This window comes from Ambystoma mexicanum, chromosome 6q (genome assembly GCF_040938575.1).
Source record: "Ambystoma mexicanum isolate Mex_15411 chromosome 6q, UKY_AmexF1_1, whole genome shotgun sequence".
NCBI classification, from domain to species: domain Eukaryota; kingdom Metazoa; phylum Chordata; class Amphibia; order Caudata; family Ambystomatidae; genus Ambystoma; species Ambystoma mexicanum.
In genome coordinates this window covers 643,939,887-643,958,255 of record NC_090937.1, presented here as the reverse complement: position 1 = coordinate 643,958,255, position 18,369 = coordinate 643,939,887, and the positions used below count along the sequence as shown (strand labels likewise).

At 49.3% G+C, this 18,369-nt stretch overlaps 1 protein-coding gene across 1 annotated transcript; it reads left to right on the top strand.

Moving 5' to 3' along the window:
* The first annotated feature begins 2,281 nt into the window (after positions 1 to 2,281).
* SPRY1 (sprouty RTK signaling antagonist 1) lies at positions 2,282 to 6,979 on the top strand. Its single transcript, XM_069631125.1, has 2 exons — positions 2,282 to 2,660; positions 4,671 to 6,979. Exons 1-2 carry the CDS (start codon positions 2,647 to 2,649, stop codon positions 5,674 to 5,676), a joined length of 1,020 nt encoding a protein of 339 aa, XP_069487226.1. The 5' UTR covers positions 2,282 to 2,646; the 3' UTR covers positions 5,677 to 6,979.
* The last annotated feature ends 11,390 nt before the right edge of the window (positions 6,980 to 18,369 follow it).

Here is an 18,369-nt window from a genome sequence, read left to right as displayed (position 1 = left end):
GGAAAACCCACAACGCCGCGCTGCCAGGATAAGAATACCACCACTGTGGACCAGGCCCTCGCAGAACCCCAGCTGTAACGTTTCCCCTCTGGGGCCAGCTTCTGCTTTTGTTGTAATACCCAACCAACCTTTCACAGGGCTGCGTTGCTCTTTAGCTAGGGTTTCCGTATAAAAGCCCAAATACATGTTTAAAATGTTTGCAATAGGAAGAGTGGTGTATTCTCTTCACTGCAAATGAACGTTGCAATTCATGCAATATTGTTGATGAATACACCATCGGAATCTTTGCGTTTTGTAAAAACGGAACCATGCCAGTTAACTAGGGGCTCATCTCGGGCGGCATATCGTGCCTTATCTGTGCCGTGTGCTACACAGCAATCGAAGAGAGATGTGGAACTGTACACATGATCTTCAAACCACGCGACCATGAAAACACTCTCGAATGACTGCCTTCGCACTAGTGGATCTTCCGTATGTCACACACACACTAAAAACCTATACAGGGGCAGTCGCTCTGCCCTTAATACGCCAATTTGATAGGTCCGTGCAGATTTATCATAACAGTATTACCCGACTGTTATCGTCCCAGCAGTTTCTGAGTTCCCTGGGGCGCAGCGAGTGTCTGTCTGGTAGAATTCGGGTACCCATGGAGGTGGCTTTAGTGCCCCTGGGGTAGGAAGCAGCAGTGACTGCATTGACTCTTGACTGTGCTGTATACCCCGAGGAGAAGGATATTTCATAGCAAAGATGTTTCGCATCACCGCACTGTTGCACTGGGTGCCATTTTGCTTTCTCTGGTATGGTTAACATTGTTATTCTGTTACTTACTGAACTATGCGTAGCAAGGGCACTCCTGTTTTCATGTAGTTATGCATGTTTCAATCGTATCTTCCGGTAAGGGCTCATCAATGTATCAAAGAGACCGCAGGATGACCTGCTAGGCGATCAGACAGTTTAACAGTGGGTATGACACCTTTGTATTCATAAATCTAAACTTTGACAATGTTTCCAATTCATGGTCATTTTTACTTGTATATTCGTATTTCTTCTTTTTCAAATGTCCTGCAATATCCTGACATAACTCCTGCGTTGTCCAGCAAGAGTTTGGACTCGGAGTGCCTCTGCCAGCCTCCTTTGCGACCTCTATTGTGGGCAGTTTGGCTGCCTGAGTAGATAAGTGCTTGCGTCGGCCAGCCTTCTTTATGGCAGCTGGAGCTTGGGAAGCATGATAAAGCGTCTACATAGCCCTTGATTTGCATACAAGGGCAGGGGAGGTCTTGTTGCACTTGGGAGCAGGTTTGTAGACCAGTCACGTGTGTGCTCAGCCATTCGGGCAGTCCTCGTGGTGCCTAGATGGGCGTACTCTGGCTCCATCTGGAGACTAATCCCATTGTAGCTGTGTCTCATACGCATTAGGAAACGGGGAGCACCACAGATGCTATTCAAAGGCCTTGATGTGATGACTGTTCTCAGGTAGTCTTATTTTTTTTGGAGCCCCTAACCTCCCCCTTCTTTTTGTATGCCGATTTCCGTGACAACAAGCCTCACGAGTTTTGTCATATTTTGTTTTTGGGATTTATACAGCGTGCTTGTTATATTTTCGTTGCCTCGATAACCTCCGCCGCTTATACTGCTGTACAGCAATGCAATTTGCAAAAGTCGAAAAACATTATATGTAACACCTTTTTTGCCAAATCTGTGTATACTTGAAAACATCTGTGCCTCTACCCAAATTAATGAGTTGTGGGACGGTTTCTTCAATTGTGTGGCCTTAATGTGTGAGTGGGGAGGGGGGGCCAGCTCTTCGGGCACTAGGGTGCTGCAATTCAGCGAACCCCGTTCTGCAGGGGCATCTGATATACGATGACTGAGCAGGACAATCCCCTTTGCGGCTAGGCGCTGCTGCAGTGACCTCTGTGTGCAACGTGCAGCGCGTGCGTGCTCACTGCGCTTGCGCGCACTAGGCTGGCACACCAGCTGCAGGCAGGCCGCGGCCCCGCCCATCTCCCTTCCTTTGCCAGAAGCGGATATGAGGCGGGAAGCGGCCTCTTCCTTCTTCCCTCCCCTTTCCTCGCTCGGGCCCCCCCATCATCACCTCCCTGCGGGCAGCGCGCGCTTCCCAAGCTCCAGCTGCAATAAACAAGCCTGGCCGGCGCCCGGCTCGTGCGCGCCGCCCCTGCCTCGATGCGGCGACGCGCACTCCGCCCCGTCCGCAGCAGCTCCTCCAATCAGCGGCGGCTGTACAGGAGACTGCCCCGCCCATGCATCCACACCTCCTGTTGGCTCCCCGTCCTCCCCCACTCGGAGAGCCAATAGGAATACACGAATGAAACAAACTCCAAGCGTCAGCGCCCCCATTCATGCAGTGCTGGGAAAGCGCGCGCCGCGGAGGAGACTAACATTAGAGGCAGCAGTCGCGAGCCGCAGCCCCGGGACCTGCAGTGAGCTGGAGCCGCAACCCGACCGCTGCACGCTGCATGCAAGGCCCTGGCCACAGGAGTTGCCTGCCCGCCAGCCCTTGGATTTGTTGTGCTGGAGCCTGGTGGACCCCTCTCTGCTCGGCAGCCCGTCTCCGACCATGGCGAACGGACCTGGATCCTGATCCCTGCAGCGCGCATCGTTCTTCTCTGGATTTGCATGGGGTGAATGCTCGCACAGAGGTGAGTGCGACGGCCCCCACCCCCTTCACACTCGCACGTGCACAGCAGGTGCCAATGAACCGGTGCTGGAGTAGAGCCGGCTGGGAGCGTCCGCAGCCGTGCCTAGCCTGCGGGCGTGCACTGCAGGAGGGAGTTCGTGCACTGGGCTAGTCTGCAGTCCCCCTTTTGCCTGCCGGTTCCGGCTGTCCTTGGGAAGGGTGGCACACGCACATCCGCATGGAAGTGGGGCGCAAGGCATCTGCACCGCTTTGTATAGCTGGTGGCTCTGCACAGGTTTCGGTGCATGCAGTGCACGCTGATTTGTGTCTGCAGCGATCAGCGCACACCCCGTGCGGCCTTCAGGGCTGGTAGTGCGTGCGTTGACAGAGAGGGGGCTGCACAGCTCCGTGCAACGCTGCACCATTCCCCTTTCCCTTCTGTCAAGAACCATAATACCCGCATCGCCGACTTGTTGCCCTGCTTAGCGAATGCCGGGGACTGATGCCCCGGGTCTCCCCTTCCTGTGCTCGCGGCTTCCATCTGGGTGGGGGGGGGCACCGTCATGCGGCGAGTGGGGCTCGTGACTGCCTCTCAGCCTGACACGCACCCCACGCACGTATGTTTCCCACATAATCTAAATTCTACAAACGCGTGCAGTGCTCGAGCTGGGGTGGGTGCCACATCATGGCACATTTAGAGCCAAGGGTGTTCTGTTGGCAACAGCCAAGCCGTGGGGCTATTAAGAATGTGGGGGGAGGGGAGCATTTTGCCTCAGTGCGCCGAGTCTCCAAGCCTCAGTGTCACCCCAGAAACACCTGGGTGCCCAAAGCGACAGCTTTTCAGGGCGTAAAGTACCCATTGCAGCTCCAGGGTGTTATAGCGCCCAGACCAATTGCAGTCAAGTTCAAGCGCTCATTGCACGCCAAGAGCTTACTGCAGACCTGGGTACAGTTCTCGTGCACACCGGCCACCCAACTGCATCGCGCATGTTCCTCCCCGGGCTTTTGCCAAAGCATGCGACACGCACCGCTCCCTACCCCCTCATCTTCATCGGACTATTAAAGTATTGTTTTGGTTTCCCTCGTGGCTGTCAGAGCAGGAAGGCAAATGTTTGTTTTCCTAGCACACTTGTGTAATCGCAAACTCGTGCCGTTGCCTCCCACACACCCCTGCGCAGGCAGTGGTGGCAGGTAGTAGCAGCAGCGCGCTTCCTGCACGTGGTGGCAATGGGGGACGATTTCTGGGTGTCTAGGTGGGTCTGGACGTCCCCTGGTGACTGGCGCCTCTGTCCCAATCCTTAGCAAGCAGGGTTTCTGAACCCACCGCATAGCTTTGTGGTGGAAGCTTTTGTAGCGTGGGCTTGTCGTGTCATGCTGGAGCGTGCCGCGTTCCTCTGCAGCGGCCTTCAGTGGAAACCGAACCCCTGTCCCGATGCAGCCCGCCGACGTACCAAGCGCTCATGGTTGGGAGGTGATGTGCCTTTTCAGTTAAAGTAATTGGTGCATGACGCCTGCTGGGTTTCTTGTTCGTTTTTAAATGGGTGCAGTGGCTGGTTGTAATCCAAAAGAAATTCCACTGGTAATTTCTCCCGCACCTCTATCTATGAGTGGTTCCTAATTCTTTGTGTCCCTTTTTTTTTGTTTTGTTTTACTCCGTGCCAATTTTTAGCACAACATGATCTGTTTGTATGAATGTGTATATTCTCAGGGCGAGTGTTACCTAATACGATGCCCTTGCTGGAGAGGTGGGTGCTGTCTGTTTATGGGCACATTTGTGTTGTGCACAGTACATTTTGTGTTGTGAATGACGTGTCTGATGGGCCCTTGTAATTGCACTCTCTTGTGTGTGGCATCCTCTCTGCTTTTATTTGCATCACCCGTTAGTCGAGCCAAGGTGTTCATTCAGTAGTGGGGATCATGGGAGCCATAGGGAAACACGTGTATAGTATAGCCTTGTCCTTGTAAGATGACCATGAATGCCTTGACTCTCCCGTGTGCTCACTTGCCCTTCTCCTCTACTTGCCTCCTCTAGGTTTTCAGATGCATGCCCGGTTCCCGTTGAATGCCAGAAGTCGAGATCACTACAGATGGAGCTCCAAAGTCACCATGGCAGTGGCAGTTCATTAGTTGTGATCCAGCAGCCGACTCTGGACAGCAGGCAGAGGTTGGATTATGAACGGGAGATCCCACCAGCAGCCATCTTGTCGTTGGGCCAGATCAAAGCCCTGCGAGGAAGCAACGAGTACACAGAAGGTCCATCCATGGTGAAAAAGCCGGGTCCACAGACTGTGCCGAGGCAGGAGAAGCATGAGAGGACTCATGAGATCCTAGCGATCAATGTGAATAATAACTATGAGCAAAGGGCCAGCCACACGACGCAGCACGTCAGGCCTCCTGTGCTGAGCCGGTCCACAAGCACGGGCAGTGCGGCCAGTTCTGGGAGCAACAGCAGTGCCTCCTCTGAGCAGGGCCTGCTGGGAAGATCACCGCAGTCCAGGCAAGGATCGACCCACCGTTCGGACAAGACCGTGCGGACACAGCCTAAGCCATTGTCCATGGTCGTGGATGACTTGAAGAGCGCTTTCAAAGAGGAGGACATGACCCAGCACAGGTTTATCTGTGAACAGTGTGGGAAGTGCAAGTGTGGGGAGTGCACAGCCCCGCGAGCCCTGCCCTCCTGCCTGGTCTGCAACCGCCAGTGCTTGTGTTCGGCTGAAAGCATGGTGGAGTACAGCACGTGCATGTGCCTAGTCAAGGGGGCCTTCTATCACTGCTCTAATGACGACGAGGGGGACTCGTGTGCAGACAATCCCTGTTCTTGCTCCCAGGCCCACTGCCTCTCTAGATACTGTTGCATGGGGGCCATGTCCTTGTTGTTGCCTTGCTTGCTCTGTTACCCTCCTGCGAAAGGATGCCTCAAACTGTGCCGAGCATGCTACGACCGGGTTAATCGCCCGGGTTGCCGGTGTAAAAACTCTAACACGGTATATTGCAAACTGGAGAGTTGTCCGTCAAGGGGTGAAACCAAACCCTCCTGATTTTGTTTTGTGGGGGCTGACATTCCATTTGAATTTTGTTGCTTACTGGTTGCCAGTTTCGTACACCACTTAAACCTAAACCATCTGCCACGCTGCCTCCTTACCTCTGTGGTCCAAGAAACCTTGGAATGTTCTCTTTACCCATGACCGGCCCTAGGTAAGGGAGAACTTGGAAGATGTTCCCGTGTTCACAGTGGGCCGGTTGGATACTTCTAACAGCCGCCCATGAGGGGCAACATGGTGATGTGGCCAGGAAGTGGCTCGTCTGCTCTACGTGATCCCTACAGACACCCGGGAATTCATGACACTTGGAAATCATTTGGCTAATGCCTAGTTATCTGGTTAGGTTAATCTTAAAATATTTTAATTCTGTAACACAACTTGTTCACCAACTGCCACAATGCCCAGGCTTGCTGTGTGTTCTGAGTGTCAGTTGCATGGCTGCCTCTTTCTTGTAAGGCCACTTTTGGGCAGCATGTATGTCGGGGCCAGTCGCCATCTTCACAGCAGATCTAGGGCCAGGCTCCCTACTTTTTACCTTGTCTCTGCTGGGGGACACACATGCTCTTCCCTCATCTCACTCTGGGCCAGCAGTCTGCAGCACATGGCCCTGACGAAGCTTTGTGTTACGACTGCCACAATCTTGCGTCATCCATTGCACTGACACGGGCCGCAGGAAGTCTTAGCCCAAAACCTCTGGAGAGCCAAATGTTGCAGTCTCGTGCTCAAGGGTGCTCCCCTGCATAGATCTTCACATTGGAGACAACATGGTTGCATTGAACTATATCTCTTGCATCTGAACGGCCCTCTTTCTGCACACCTTCATGTTACTTTTCATCCCCTCACCTCCCCTTCTACCTCCTCTCTTCTCTTAATCCTGGGGTTCTCTTAGTATCGGTGTTTCGCCGATGTAAGAGAACTTGCCACCTGCCATTTTACTCTAGCCTAACCGTTTCTCTTCCTCCTGGCACCTTTCACCTTGCGATTCCACTACCCACAGCTGTCCCGTATCTTTTGTGAGTTAAATTGCCTTAGCCACGGGTGTGGCATATTTTTTTGTATATTGTATGTATAAATCACAAAGTTGAATTCCGGCTATTTTTATGACAAAGTCTGTTAAAACTTTTTTTTTTATTGTAAAGAATATTTATTATGTGGATCTCTATTTTATGATATTTATTGCGAAAGACAGTTGACTTTACTCGTGTCTGACTATAACAAAATATCAATACTTAACAAATATGGGCGTCAAAAGAAAAGTACCTATGTTAACTATAATGCAGAAAATATATTAATTAATGAATCCTTGTCTTCTGGTTTCTTCATGCTTCGCTTGTGCAGCAGTTTGCGTCACAAGTTGTTGGCATCTCGTGTATGTGTGTATACAATCTTAGTAATGGCTCACAGTATAGATTCTCATGTGTTCATTCATGTTTTCAGGTAACATTATGCATTCTGTGTATTTTTCCATTGTGTTGCAATACAAATCTGAGAAATATTCACATTGGCAATGCATTTGCTCTTATACAATGTTCGAAGGCCCTACAATCTATCCTTGCTTTAAGTCTTTACAACGGAGTTCTGCTTTTTAGTTTCTTAATGTTTTCACTTCAAGTTATTTGCAAGCAGTGTGTAATGCATAGCCACCACAGAAATCCATCGGAGTGGCAAACTAGTATGTTTTCATTGTCATGACTAAAATGTGCTCGGGTGACTTGTGGTGTGTAGCCTCTGGAGGCTTCCGTGTTGCTTGTTTGTGACGTTTTGACACGCTCTTATGCACAGAAGCACCCGTCGCTTTTGCTGGGGAAGAGCACACACATCGAGAGGTTGTGTTGGGTCAAAGATTGTGGGTGGCTCATTGCCCTACCTGGCCAGTAGTCTCTTCTCCCCAGGTGCATGCCAGGGGCCCGTCTGGATGTGGCATGTAGTTCCTCGGGCCGGGTTGAGCACCCTTACCCTCCCTCCTTCCCTCCCGACCAGAGGCCCCTTTGATAAATCGCCTCCGAATCAACTCGTTTCCTTGAAGGCTTCGCGCTACTCGTTCTGCCTCCCTCGGCTTAATCTTTTGGGGATTTCCTTGTTCAAGGTTTCGCGAATGCACTCGCCACCCCCGCCCCCTCGTTTTAGACCCTTTTTGAAGTCGGGCTCGAGGAATGCGTGCTCCAAGGAGCCGGGTCTGTTAATGTTGTCCAGGGTGCTTTCACGGCCTTAGCCTGCAGTCCTAAAATCTTTCAAGCAATCGGTTTCTTTTGACTCTTTAAAGACAGTGCTTGGAAATGCATGTTTTGAAAAGCGTCCCAACATCCCCATGACCTGTGGAAATCGCGGTAACTGAATTACTTGAATTGTAGATACTGGTTAAAAGGGGGCTGCACAGGGCCTCTCTGTGCACACGAACAACCCCCGGGGGCCTTTTAAGACAAAATGGAACATTTCTTTTGTGGCAAGTCTCGCGCAATGGCTCCAGAGATGGTCATGTTGTATAAAAGTGCCCTTTCTGTTCGCGGAGTGTTCCAGGCGCTGCCAGTCTCCTTGGTACCTTCCAGATAGTTCTACTGGACTTATTGTATCGGCTTGCTTGGGGGGGGGGGGGCAATGGTGCAATTCTGGGGTTGGAATTCCTGCCTGCCTGGCCTCGGGAGGTAAAGGTGGGGGCAGGTGGCCGCGTGGGCTTTGAGTCTGTTGAAGTTCGGTGATAAGGGACGATTTTAAGGCATATATGCCTGCTGTCGGCTGCGATGGGTGCACTGCACTGGTATTGGGCGGGTCACGGATATAATCTCATGGCGAGTTGCCAAATTCTGATCAGAGGAAGCTCCCCTGGAGTGTTGGCGCTAGGCACTTCCTGTGATCGTGTTTACCTGGTCACGTCCTGGATGCATTTGTCGCGCCAGTGGAAGTAGTTATGTACATAAGAACCGAAGCCTCGTGCCAATGGTGCAAACGCTTGCCTTGGAAAAGGGCCCGTTGCGCAACACGGGTTCAATACGCGATCCTTTAACCCGAGGGGGCAGTAATGGTTGCACTAGGTATTGCAGTCCTTAGAAGCTGGTTGATTTCTATACGAAGCGCTGTATTAAATGCCACCATGTTTTTCAGCGGCACATTGTCACTTCGATGCAGGCAATATTTTGCTCACTGCTGCCCGTTTGCTGTGAACAGTTGCTAGTTGTGTTGCTTTTATTTGCTCGTATCACCAAAAGTAATGCCTACCGTGGTTCTCATAGTGGGGTGTCGCTCAACATCTAGTGCTGCCTGTGGGTCCTCACCCCAAGCATCTAGCGCATCGTGCCTGCACCCAGCGGACGGGCGGCCAGGGCTTCCTTATTGACTCGTAGAGCTGGCCCTAATCTGGGGCGACGCTCCAAACTGCCTTCCAGATGCCTTGCGTGTTGCTTGCCCCCTGTGCAAGATAAGACCCACGAAGCAGCCCCCCGCCTTCATGGAGCCGTGCACGCGTTTCTGCGCTCTTGGCTGGACCGGATCTACCCCGGGTTCCGAATGGCTAATATTTTTCTTGCTGGAATGTCCCCTTTGTTGGTCTGAATGGCCTGGCGCAGATTAGCGCCTTGCCAATTTCCTGTTGCCTTTCAGAGCTGCAATTCGAGCCCCGTTTGCTTCTGGCTCTTGTACAACTGGAAACAAAGGGTGGCTTCATGTCGGCCTCCCTCCCGGGCTCTTAGAAAGAGGGGCAGCGGCTAAAGCCCTACTTTACGGGTAATTAACAATAGATAATGTTTGCTCTGCATTTTTTTGGAGCTGATAAAAAGGTAAGGCGCACACTCGGCTCCTGTCTGCGACGCCGTGCGTTCATTTACTCGATGCTTGGCATAACTCGCCCGTCTGAGTCGGGAGGCCGCTGATATCTGCCTCGCGTGCTCCCCTGATCTTCCCGTACAGGTATTTGGGGGGCGGGGCGTGCAACCTCCGTGTGCTTTTCACACCTGGCTTGTAGAGCGGCGGAGCTGGGTTGGTTTGCCCAGGCCCACCGGTGCTTTATACATCTAGTTGTGTGGGTTGATGCTTGGAGGAGGATATATCTACATGGCATTTGTCGTGGATCTGCTTTTGGGGTGCACGCGTGCTTGGCGTCCGAGTGAGGGCTCTTTACTTTGCAAACTTGCAACCAGTGTTTGTGAGCAATGTAACAGGTTTCATGGCTTGTTGACATGCATTCAAGGCAGGTCCAACATTCTCCTAGGTGGTGGGCAGGCTGCAGGAGGTCCCAGCTGCTCAGTAAAGTTGACCACAGGGGAGTTGCTAGGTCTGGAAAAGACCCGGGGCTAAGCTGATGCCGGAATGGTTGGGGGCTAGCTAGTCTTTTGGCTGTAGCTCCTGAGATTCCATCCGGGGCTACAACCAAAGGATCAGGGGCTATAGCCCCCCCCCTAGCAACGCTCCTGGTTGACCATTAAACAAGGGTTATCCCATCGCTCTAAGCCCACTTCCTGGGTTGTCTGCGCTTCTCTTTGATTGGCTGGAGCATTTGCTTTAACCAGTCTATGGGTGTCCATGTGCTGGATGCAGAGACGTGCAAAGCACGTCCGTGTGGCAAACCTGTTAATTGGTCTGCCGTTTCTGTGTAAACTCGCCCCCCCTCACCCTCTAGAACCCTGTGGTACCCACCCCACTCTGATTAGAATATGGGACCTGCAGGTCACGCGCATATCTGCAGCTTTTGCTAAACCATCAGGTGCTGCTTCTACTTATTCCATTGCCCCTGCCCCCCAATATCTCCACACACTATGCAGCTTTGCGTAGTTTTGTTGTAAACTCAATTCTTGTGTAGGGACACTTTTTTTTTTCTTTCTTCAGTTGCATATGTTCTTCGTGGTGCTTGCAACCTGTTGTATGCATTTTGCCCAATACTCTTAATGCCCATGCACTTTTCACCTTGTACCCTTTTGGTTGTGCCCATTGAATTCTGGGGTATGTTGCCACACCATCAAGCTTCGTGTGCATTGAAACTGGCGTGGCGCTGCCCAATGCCGTCCTACCCTGAAAATCGGTGGCCGGATCTCGAGTGCTTTGCGCATTTGGTTCTCATGATATGAGTGTGTCGAGGAAGCTTCTGGAACCAACAGGGCCATCTAACAACTCGACGGCCTGCAAACGCACAGAGACGGACCCAAAACAAACACACTGTAGCAAAAAGAGTGATGCTAGCCAAGACACTCGAACTCTTCCAGTTGACTCCTAGCTGACAGATGTCAAAGGTGGCCTCCCTCTAGCTGAGGCGTTATTGCGTTGTGCCCTTGATAGCGAGTGGCGCAGCTGAGATGTTTGTTGGAAAGATGGCACTGCGCAGCTGCAGTTGAGCACGGAAACCTACAATCATTTGCTATAGTTTCCGGTGTGTTTGTTTGTGCCACAAACTTACTCTTGAGTAGCGACAATGAGTCTGGGGTTTACAGTTCGTGTGCTGTTCCGAGAGAAGCGTAGCGCCCATTATATAGCATTGTTTCTTTACTCCATCTGCGTTCCATGCGATTGCTCACATTAATTAATTGCAAGTTTCTGTATTTGGTACACTCCACCGCTTCCAAAGCCTTTCGCAAACTTACCAGGGCTTTTTTGCTGGTGTGTACCTTGTGGTGGGAACTCTGACCTTTGAAAGGATTTGGTGCATTAGAACGTTTGGCACTGTGCTCCTGAACTTTTTGACACGTGATGTCTCGGATTTTTTTTTTTTTAAAAACATTTTAGCTTGCGCATTATAATATTTTTGGGGAAACTTTTTGATTGCTTTTTCAGAAGTGGCAGGAAGGTGCTGTTACTATGGAGGACTCGACTGTTGTGCTATCTAATTGGAAGAGGTCCCAGAAGATGCACACATTTTCTTGGTGGTTTTTACTGGACACAAAGAATGTGTTTCGTAAATACACTAGTCAACAATGAATATCGTTCCCTGAGAAATCCTTTTACCCGCGTTCCAAACCTTATCTCTTTATTTATTTACACGCCAGACCCAAAGGTATCGGGCCGCAGAGTACAGACGTTACAGGAATGCTTTCAGCTTGGTGATAAATGAGTTCTAGGAAAAAGAAGGGGTGTACGAAGTTCCCTAGTACACTACAATTGGGGATCCATGAGAGAAGACGGATACATTTCACTTTCCATTTCGGGCTTTCCCGCTCAAAATAATTATTTTAAGTAGTTGCGTCGCAGTAGAATCTTGAAAAGATTTGGTGTTTTTTTTTCTTTTTAGTTGATGTATTGTAGAAACCTGCTTCTCGGCAATGTGTGTGTAGTGTATTTGTTGTTCAGCACTTGTTGACGTGTACCCCCCCTCCACCTGTTGTTGTTTTTGAGACTGTGCTCCATCCAGTTTGAAAAGAAGATTGGATAAGCGGGAGCTAAAAAACAGATCCTGTGTATCCAGCATTGACCAGGAGCTACCACGAGCGTCTAGTACATGGCATTCTGCAGATCTCTCTTCCATATGAGGCAAATGCTCATTCTGTCCATCATTTATGACCCCCCTTTATGTTTACATGTTGTTTAAATGTGTTCTAATGTTTATATATTGCCCTAAATTCACATAGGTGTTTGGTTGGCATCAGTTGGCCTGGGGAGCCAAAAGAAGCATCTGGTTGCTGTTGGTGTCAAGGTAACCAGGCTCTTGTAGACTATAGCAGGAGCTAAATGTCTCCCCTCAAATGCGAACCCTGCCATTTAAGTTGTATATGCAAGTGCAAGGACCACTGCGGTCTGACCCTGTCGGAGGAATGGCCCAGGCTTATGGGCTCTAAGGCATGAACACATGGTGGCTGTAGAGTGCCAAGGCCCTCCCACTGGTTGGAAAGTGGGGGCAAGGTTGCAGGATGGGTAAAGTACTAACAGTGACCCTAGAACCCTTTTGGTGTTTCAAGCTTATTTCACATAGAAGCATGGGAGTCTGGCACATGTTGGCAAGTGGAGCAAACTCCACGGTAGCTTGGTTGTCCATATATACAATGTTCTGCTGTAGGACATTGAATGGAAACTTTTCTCCTGGCGTTTCAGTTATTTCCAAACAAGACTGTATTCAGGTGGGCATTACCCTTGTCTACTTTACAGCTTGTAACCCCCCCATCCTTCCGGAGTCCTTGGACTCCGGGTTTCACTTGCCAGGGAGCTGGTCATAGTTTGCTATGTGATGCAGCTTGTAGCAATGTTTCATTAGGGATTACGGCAACTTCCCCCCCCCCCCCACCCTATTATTCTTTTCATTACTCCCACCTCTAAATACTTTGGTTTAGTAGCTGGGGTAAACATTGAGCATAGGTTTGGCACAAGGGTAAACGTGTCAAGCTACTAGCCAGGCATAAACACTCCTCCTTTCCCTTTTACTCAACCCCCCCACACCCCTCCCCAATTATCTGCATGCGCACAGTGCACCATTTAGCGAGTGCACATTTTGAGCACTGGTGGGTGTACATGTAATGCGCCTTCCAATAGTGTTTTCACACCAGTTTGGCTCCACTGTACATTGAAAGAACGTCATGGTGGTTTAAGCAGCCTCTTAAAGGGATTGAGATGGTGAGGGCCAGTGAAGGAGACCTTTATTTTTTATATGAAAAAAAGTAATATTTGGAATACATCCTAACTTGTTCCAGAATATTCCCCTCCTCTCCCAACCCCACCAAAACCCCTGGTTTGAACTCTATGGTCTTGTATGGCTGCCTATCTTGGTCTGGGTGATCTCAAATTCTAGGTTTTCGAAGTTGTGCTAATCATATGCCAACATGTAAAAGGACTGTCCACTCTACGCCGATTACTTGAGGATCGCATTTGCTGAGCAGAAGCTAAAAGCAAGTCCTCGGTCCCCAGCGTACTTGGGTAAGCGGGAGCTACGGGTTGGGAATGAGGAGCTTGGGCGTAAGCGAGTTACAAATCAAACTACCACACTGAGGAGGGTGGGTAGGCAAGTGGCCTCTTTTGGCCCATTGTGGTTTTAAATGTGCTCTAGATATGTTCCAATGCCCCTTCAGACACATTCCCAAAAGCACAGAGTTCATATCCCGCTGGTATGTTTCTGTGGCATCACTTGGTCTCGGGGAGTCCAGAGTAGCTCCTGATGTCAAGCTATCCAGGCTGCAAACAGGAGTGAAGTGACTCCAAGCAACTTCTAACCCTGCTGCTTATTGCAGTTACAGCTTCTGCCATAATTATGGACTTTTTTTTCACCAAGACCAATCAGTAACTATTTCAGAGCCTGGTTGAATTTGCGCATTACCAGTGCCGAAGTAACCAGGCCCGTATGTCTTGCACTACCATATGGGCCCTCGGTTAATTATGGAGCGTTAACTTGCTGTTCTCAGCGGAATTACTGACTGGCAAAGTGAATGGTTGTCGCATAAGACTAAAGAGTATAACCGGAACGCCTCCTTTCTTGTGCGTTGTACTCCACTTTAACACTACACTACACCACCCCACCCCGCCTTACAAGTAAGTCGAGTGATCGCCCTTCACTTCAAGTGGTGCGCATGTCCATTCAAATTTGGTTCCGAGTTGTGTATGGTTCCGAGAAACTCTCTCGATAAATAAGTGCATTGTTACATAATTTGACATCCTGGATTAGCAAACGCGTGTGTGCTCCTAGTTCCGTTTATGTGTGTAGCTTCCCCACTGGCCTGTATCCTTATTGCTCTTGTCAAATGTTAATCTAGCCTGGAACTGTTGAATTAGAGCATTGAATAAAAAACAGAGCTGCATCAGCAGAGAGGGGGAGTAAAGGACACTAACTCGGGGCAAAGCTGATATCTTTTAGTACATGCTGCTCTGCTTACTTTCGCCTGCCTATGTTCTTTCTCGGTTTTCTTTACAGTATGTATATTTCGTCCCAGTGGTAAAGTCTGAACTGAATTTATTAGGAAGTGTTTTACCTCCACTAGCCAATGGCTAGATTTGGTTGGCTCTATTCCATGGAGGAGCTGGAGTTGTGTAACCTCCTCGTTACCCTATCACAGACATCCCTCTGCCTACACATCTTTAAATTACACGCCCCCCTTCCTTCTGCTCTCCCTCTTGGTAATGTTTACTGAATCACCACTGTAGGATTATGCTCAAATATGAAATGTATGCACGCTGGAGCTAGCAGGTGGTGGTATTTTTGGAGCGACAACCATGGCAGTTGGGGGATTTGGTTGGGGACAATGATTAGCAGGGCTGCCCTGAGCCAAGTAACGATGGACTGTAAACCCCCATGGGAACAAGGGTAGCCATCCTCGGGTGCTTCATCCCCGAGGTCGAAGTCCCCACACTAATATTAGAGATCGCGTTGTAAGATTCTGGAACTTGACCAAATGCCTTGACTGTGCCTTATAGCTGAATGGTGCACAGTGTACGTGCTGGGCATTTTGGGTTCTTCCTACGTTGAAGGGGTTTCCTGATGCACACTTTAGCTCTGTTTCACACTTCAGTGTTATTGCATAGTGAGGGCTTCATATTGATTTGTTCCACTGGAACTGACGTGGTCACTGACCACTAAGTGCCGCTCTCATTGAGGAGCCTGGGCACTCTGATCTAGGTCAGTTGGTTTTCCCTCTCCAGGAAACGGAATAAGGTACACCTCTTTCGTTGCTTGTTTCATGATGCAGTACTTTGTCTTGGACTTGCCTCAGCTGGAGTGTGCTCATGGTGGCTCTTTAAGGAATTGAAAAAACATGTATTGGTGGGGAGTAGGTGCGTCTAAACGTGGCTATTACTACAAACAAGAAAACTCATTACCTCCATGTCCCTCTTCCTTCTCCCAGTACTTAATTTTGAGGTATCAACCACCATGATAGGACCTCTTAAGTTATTTAGCTCCCACCCCCTCCTCCCAGGGCATATATCCTCAGGAACCCAAAGTCCTATTTTTTTTTTCCCCCCCCTTTTCCTGGCACAGGTTCCACTGCATACTGCTGGTCTCTTAATGATGCGCACAGTTAAGTTTTAGGGGAAAAGGATTGACTTTGTAGGAATGTCTCCCTCAGATCCTGGTGTGCATGGATTATCTAGGGTTTGTGCGAGGACAGCAGGTGGCGGGGGTGTGATCTGCTTCCTGTATGTGCTGCTCGGGGGAGAAGAACCGTGATGGCTGCCTCTGTGTGCCGGGTTTCTTGTTTATTAAGGAGGTAGACTGCATTCATGTATGCACTCGGGAGGTAGTGAGCAAGATGAGGAGGTCAGCTTGCTCTCCCGATGCTTATGTCGATCCCAAAGATTGCTGTGTTTTTACCGGTTTTTCTACTGGCTGTTCATTCTGTACAGTGAGCCCTGTTAGGGGCAGAGCTTGGATGACGAGAATGGACGGATATGGTAGGAGGACTGTCCGGTTTATTTGTTTGTATTGAGCCGGTTGCCCACTGGCATCTGGGCGCAACAAAAAGACACCAATACAGAGGCAAGCATTAACGGGACATTGTGACAGCTGAGCAGGATCATTATACTACTTGATATATTCCAATCCATTACTTGAATAAATGGGCTTTAATTTTGTTTTCGAAAACTTGTGAGATTAGGATCCAATGTCAAATTCAGTGGGTAACTATTCCACTTACTAGCGGCTACTGTTGAAAAAGCACTACCTAATTCACTCACTCTCTTAAAGGCGAGTACCACGATTTGGCCAGTTGTTTTAGAACTAAGAGTACAGCCTGGCACATATCGTGGGATCTTGGATTTCAGGTAAACCGGAGCTTGCCAGTGTAGACACTTATGAACCAAAGTCATTGCCTTAATCTTCCACGCCAAGCCCATGAAGTTGTTTCTTTGCATTGCTAATATGTTCAGATTTATTTTTTTGTTTGATTCTAACTGCCTCATTCTGAATGTACTCAAGCTTGGTGATACATTGTTTACTGGTGCTAAGCATCAGGGCGTTACCCTAATCAAGACTTGAGAGAATTACTGCTCTTGCCAGAGTATTACAATTCTCCTTGATTAAAAGTGGTTAATTGCTCTTAGAAGCCATAAGTAATAGGAGCATTTCTTACTCGCATAGGAAACCAGAGTATCCATACTCATGGATGCCTCAAGGTACACTCCCAAAGTCTTCACCTTGCTCATAACTGGTATTGAAAGACCTGTACTGATTTGTCAGTTAAGATCGAGCCTGGGTGGAACCAAAAACCACAGTAGTGGACATGTTGGTTTAGGGGAAGGAAGTCACCTGTGGTGTATGTGGGTTTTGAGTGTGGGAATAGGAACTATTTGAATCCTGTTTGGTATGTGTTCCATTGTTGCCTGCTGTTGGTGGATGTAACGCTGGGGTCATGAGTGCCAAATGAAAATGCAGTCAGAAGAAGCAGGTTTATTTCGACACTTCCTCAAAATCCTCCTATTTCTCTCCTCGCAAGAAAAAGCAAGGGGCAGAAACATGGGAAAGTCTCATGTAAGCTTTGAGGTTGGGTGCCCACTCATGCCTTTATTTCCTCCTCATGTTCTGATAATTGTACTGCTCAGGAGGAGAGGGGGAAGTCTTAAAAAGAGGCCCTGGCTCCCTAACCATGTGCTTTGATATGCCGATGAAGCCTGCTCCCTCAGGAGAGACCAAGATTTGCCAATCTAAGAACTTTGACAAATTGGGGCGACGACGGTCGGAGTGTTTCAGAGGCGTAAAACTGTAGAGGAAGAGACATACCGCTCTGGTGATGCAGTCTCTCTAGAAGCATTTTAGAGTTCCCATCTAATCTCTCTTTTGGAGTCTGGACCGCTGCCTTGACGATGGGGCCACAGCAACAGGCTGGAGGCACGTACATGGAACGGTCACATGCTGACCATGTCCTCTGGGGCATGAGTTTGGGGCTACAGTATGTCAACTCCTCCAGTTAAACAATTATTTTCTTTCCCCCGACGGTACAAGATTGAGCATTGACCTGGCAAGTTAATTGTGGCATGAACATGGTTGAGATCCTCCATCAATGCAAGCCTGGATCTGTGATGGTTGAGTCAGTCAGTTCTCTTCCTTAAAGTGTCTGCCAAGATGTCACTGCCAACCTTTGTTTATTTTTTTGCCATGTGATAGATACACATGTTGAAATGTTTCCTGTCTTCAGCTGGTGCACGCAGCCCTGAGACTTGTCTAGCAGGCAGTGAGATCGTCTTTTGAGGGTTTTTTTCTGATCCTGTGGCCCATGAGTCTTAAAAAACAAAACGTACCCGCCACGTTATGCCCCCTGATGCTGGGAAGGTAAGAAATGTCAGCAAAAATCATAGAAGCAAGAACCCCCATCCCTCATTGCATAAGGGAGTTGGAAGTTTTAAAATGTATGTGTACCTAGGTGGCTATTGTTTGACCTAGAGCTCGTCATGCTGCAGACTCTATGTATTCTGGTAATACGATTGGCCTTTGCAGAAAAATTGGGGCTTTAGAAGGAATATGCACTGGCAGGTGCTAGTGTCTGAGACCAAAATCATGCACTCGTAACCATGTGGTGCATCTTCTTTGTATAGTGCCCTGTCTCTTGGCAGGTAGACTTGTGCTTTATAAATCCCATATATGAAACTATCCTGTTGAATTGCACTGCCACCTCATCCGGAGCTCAAAATGATGAGAACATGGTCTTTCACCAGGGGCCCTGGGGCTGTGGAAAGATGTTCACTGCCCTTACCTCCACCTCTCAATGTACGGCACGTATGTATTTGTGTACAACAACAAGAGGGATGGAGTGAGAGAGGGGAAACGCAAACGCTCTCCAGTTATTGGGCAAAGGTTTTCTCCAA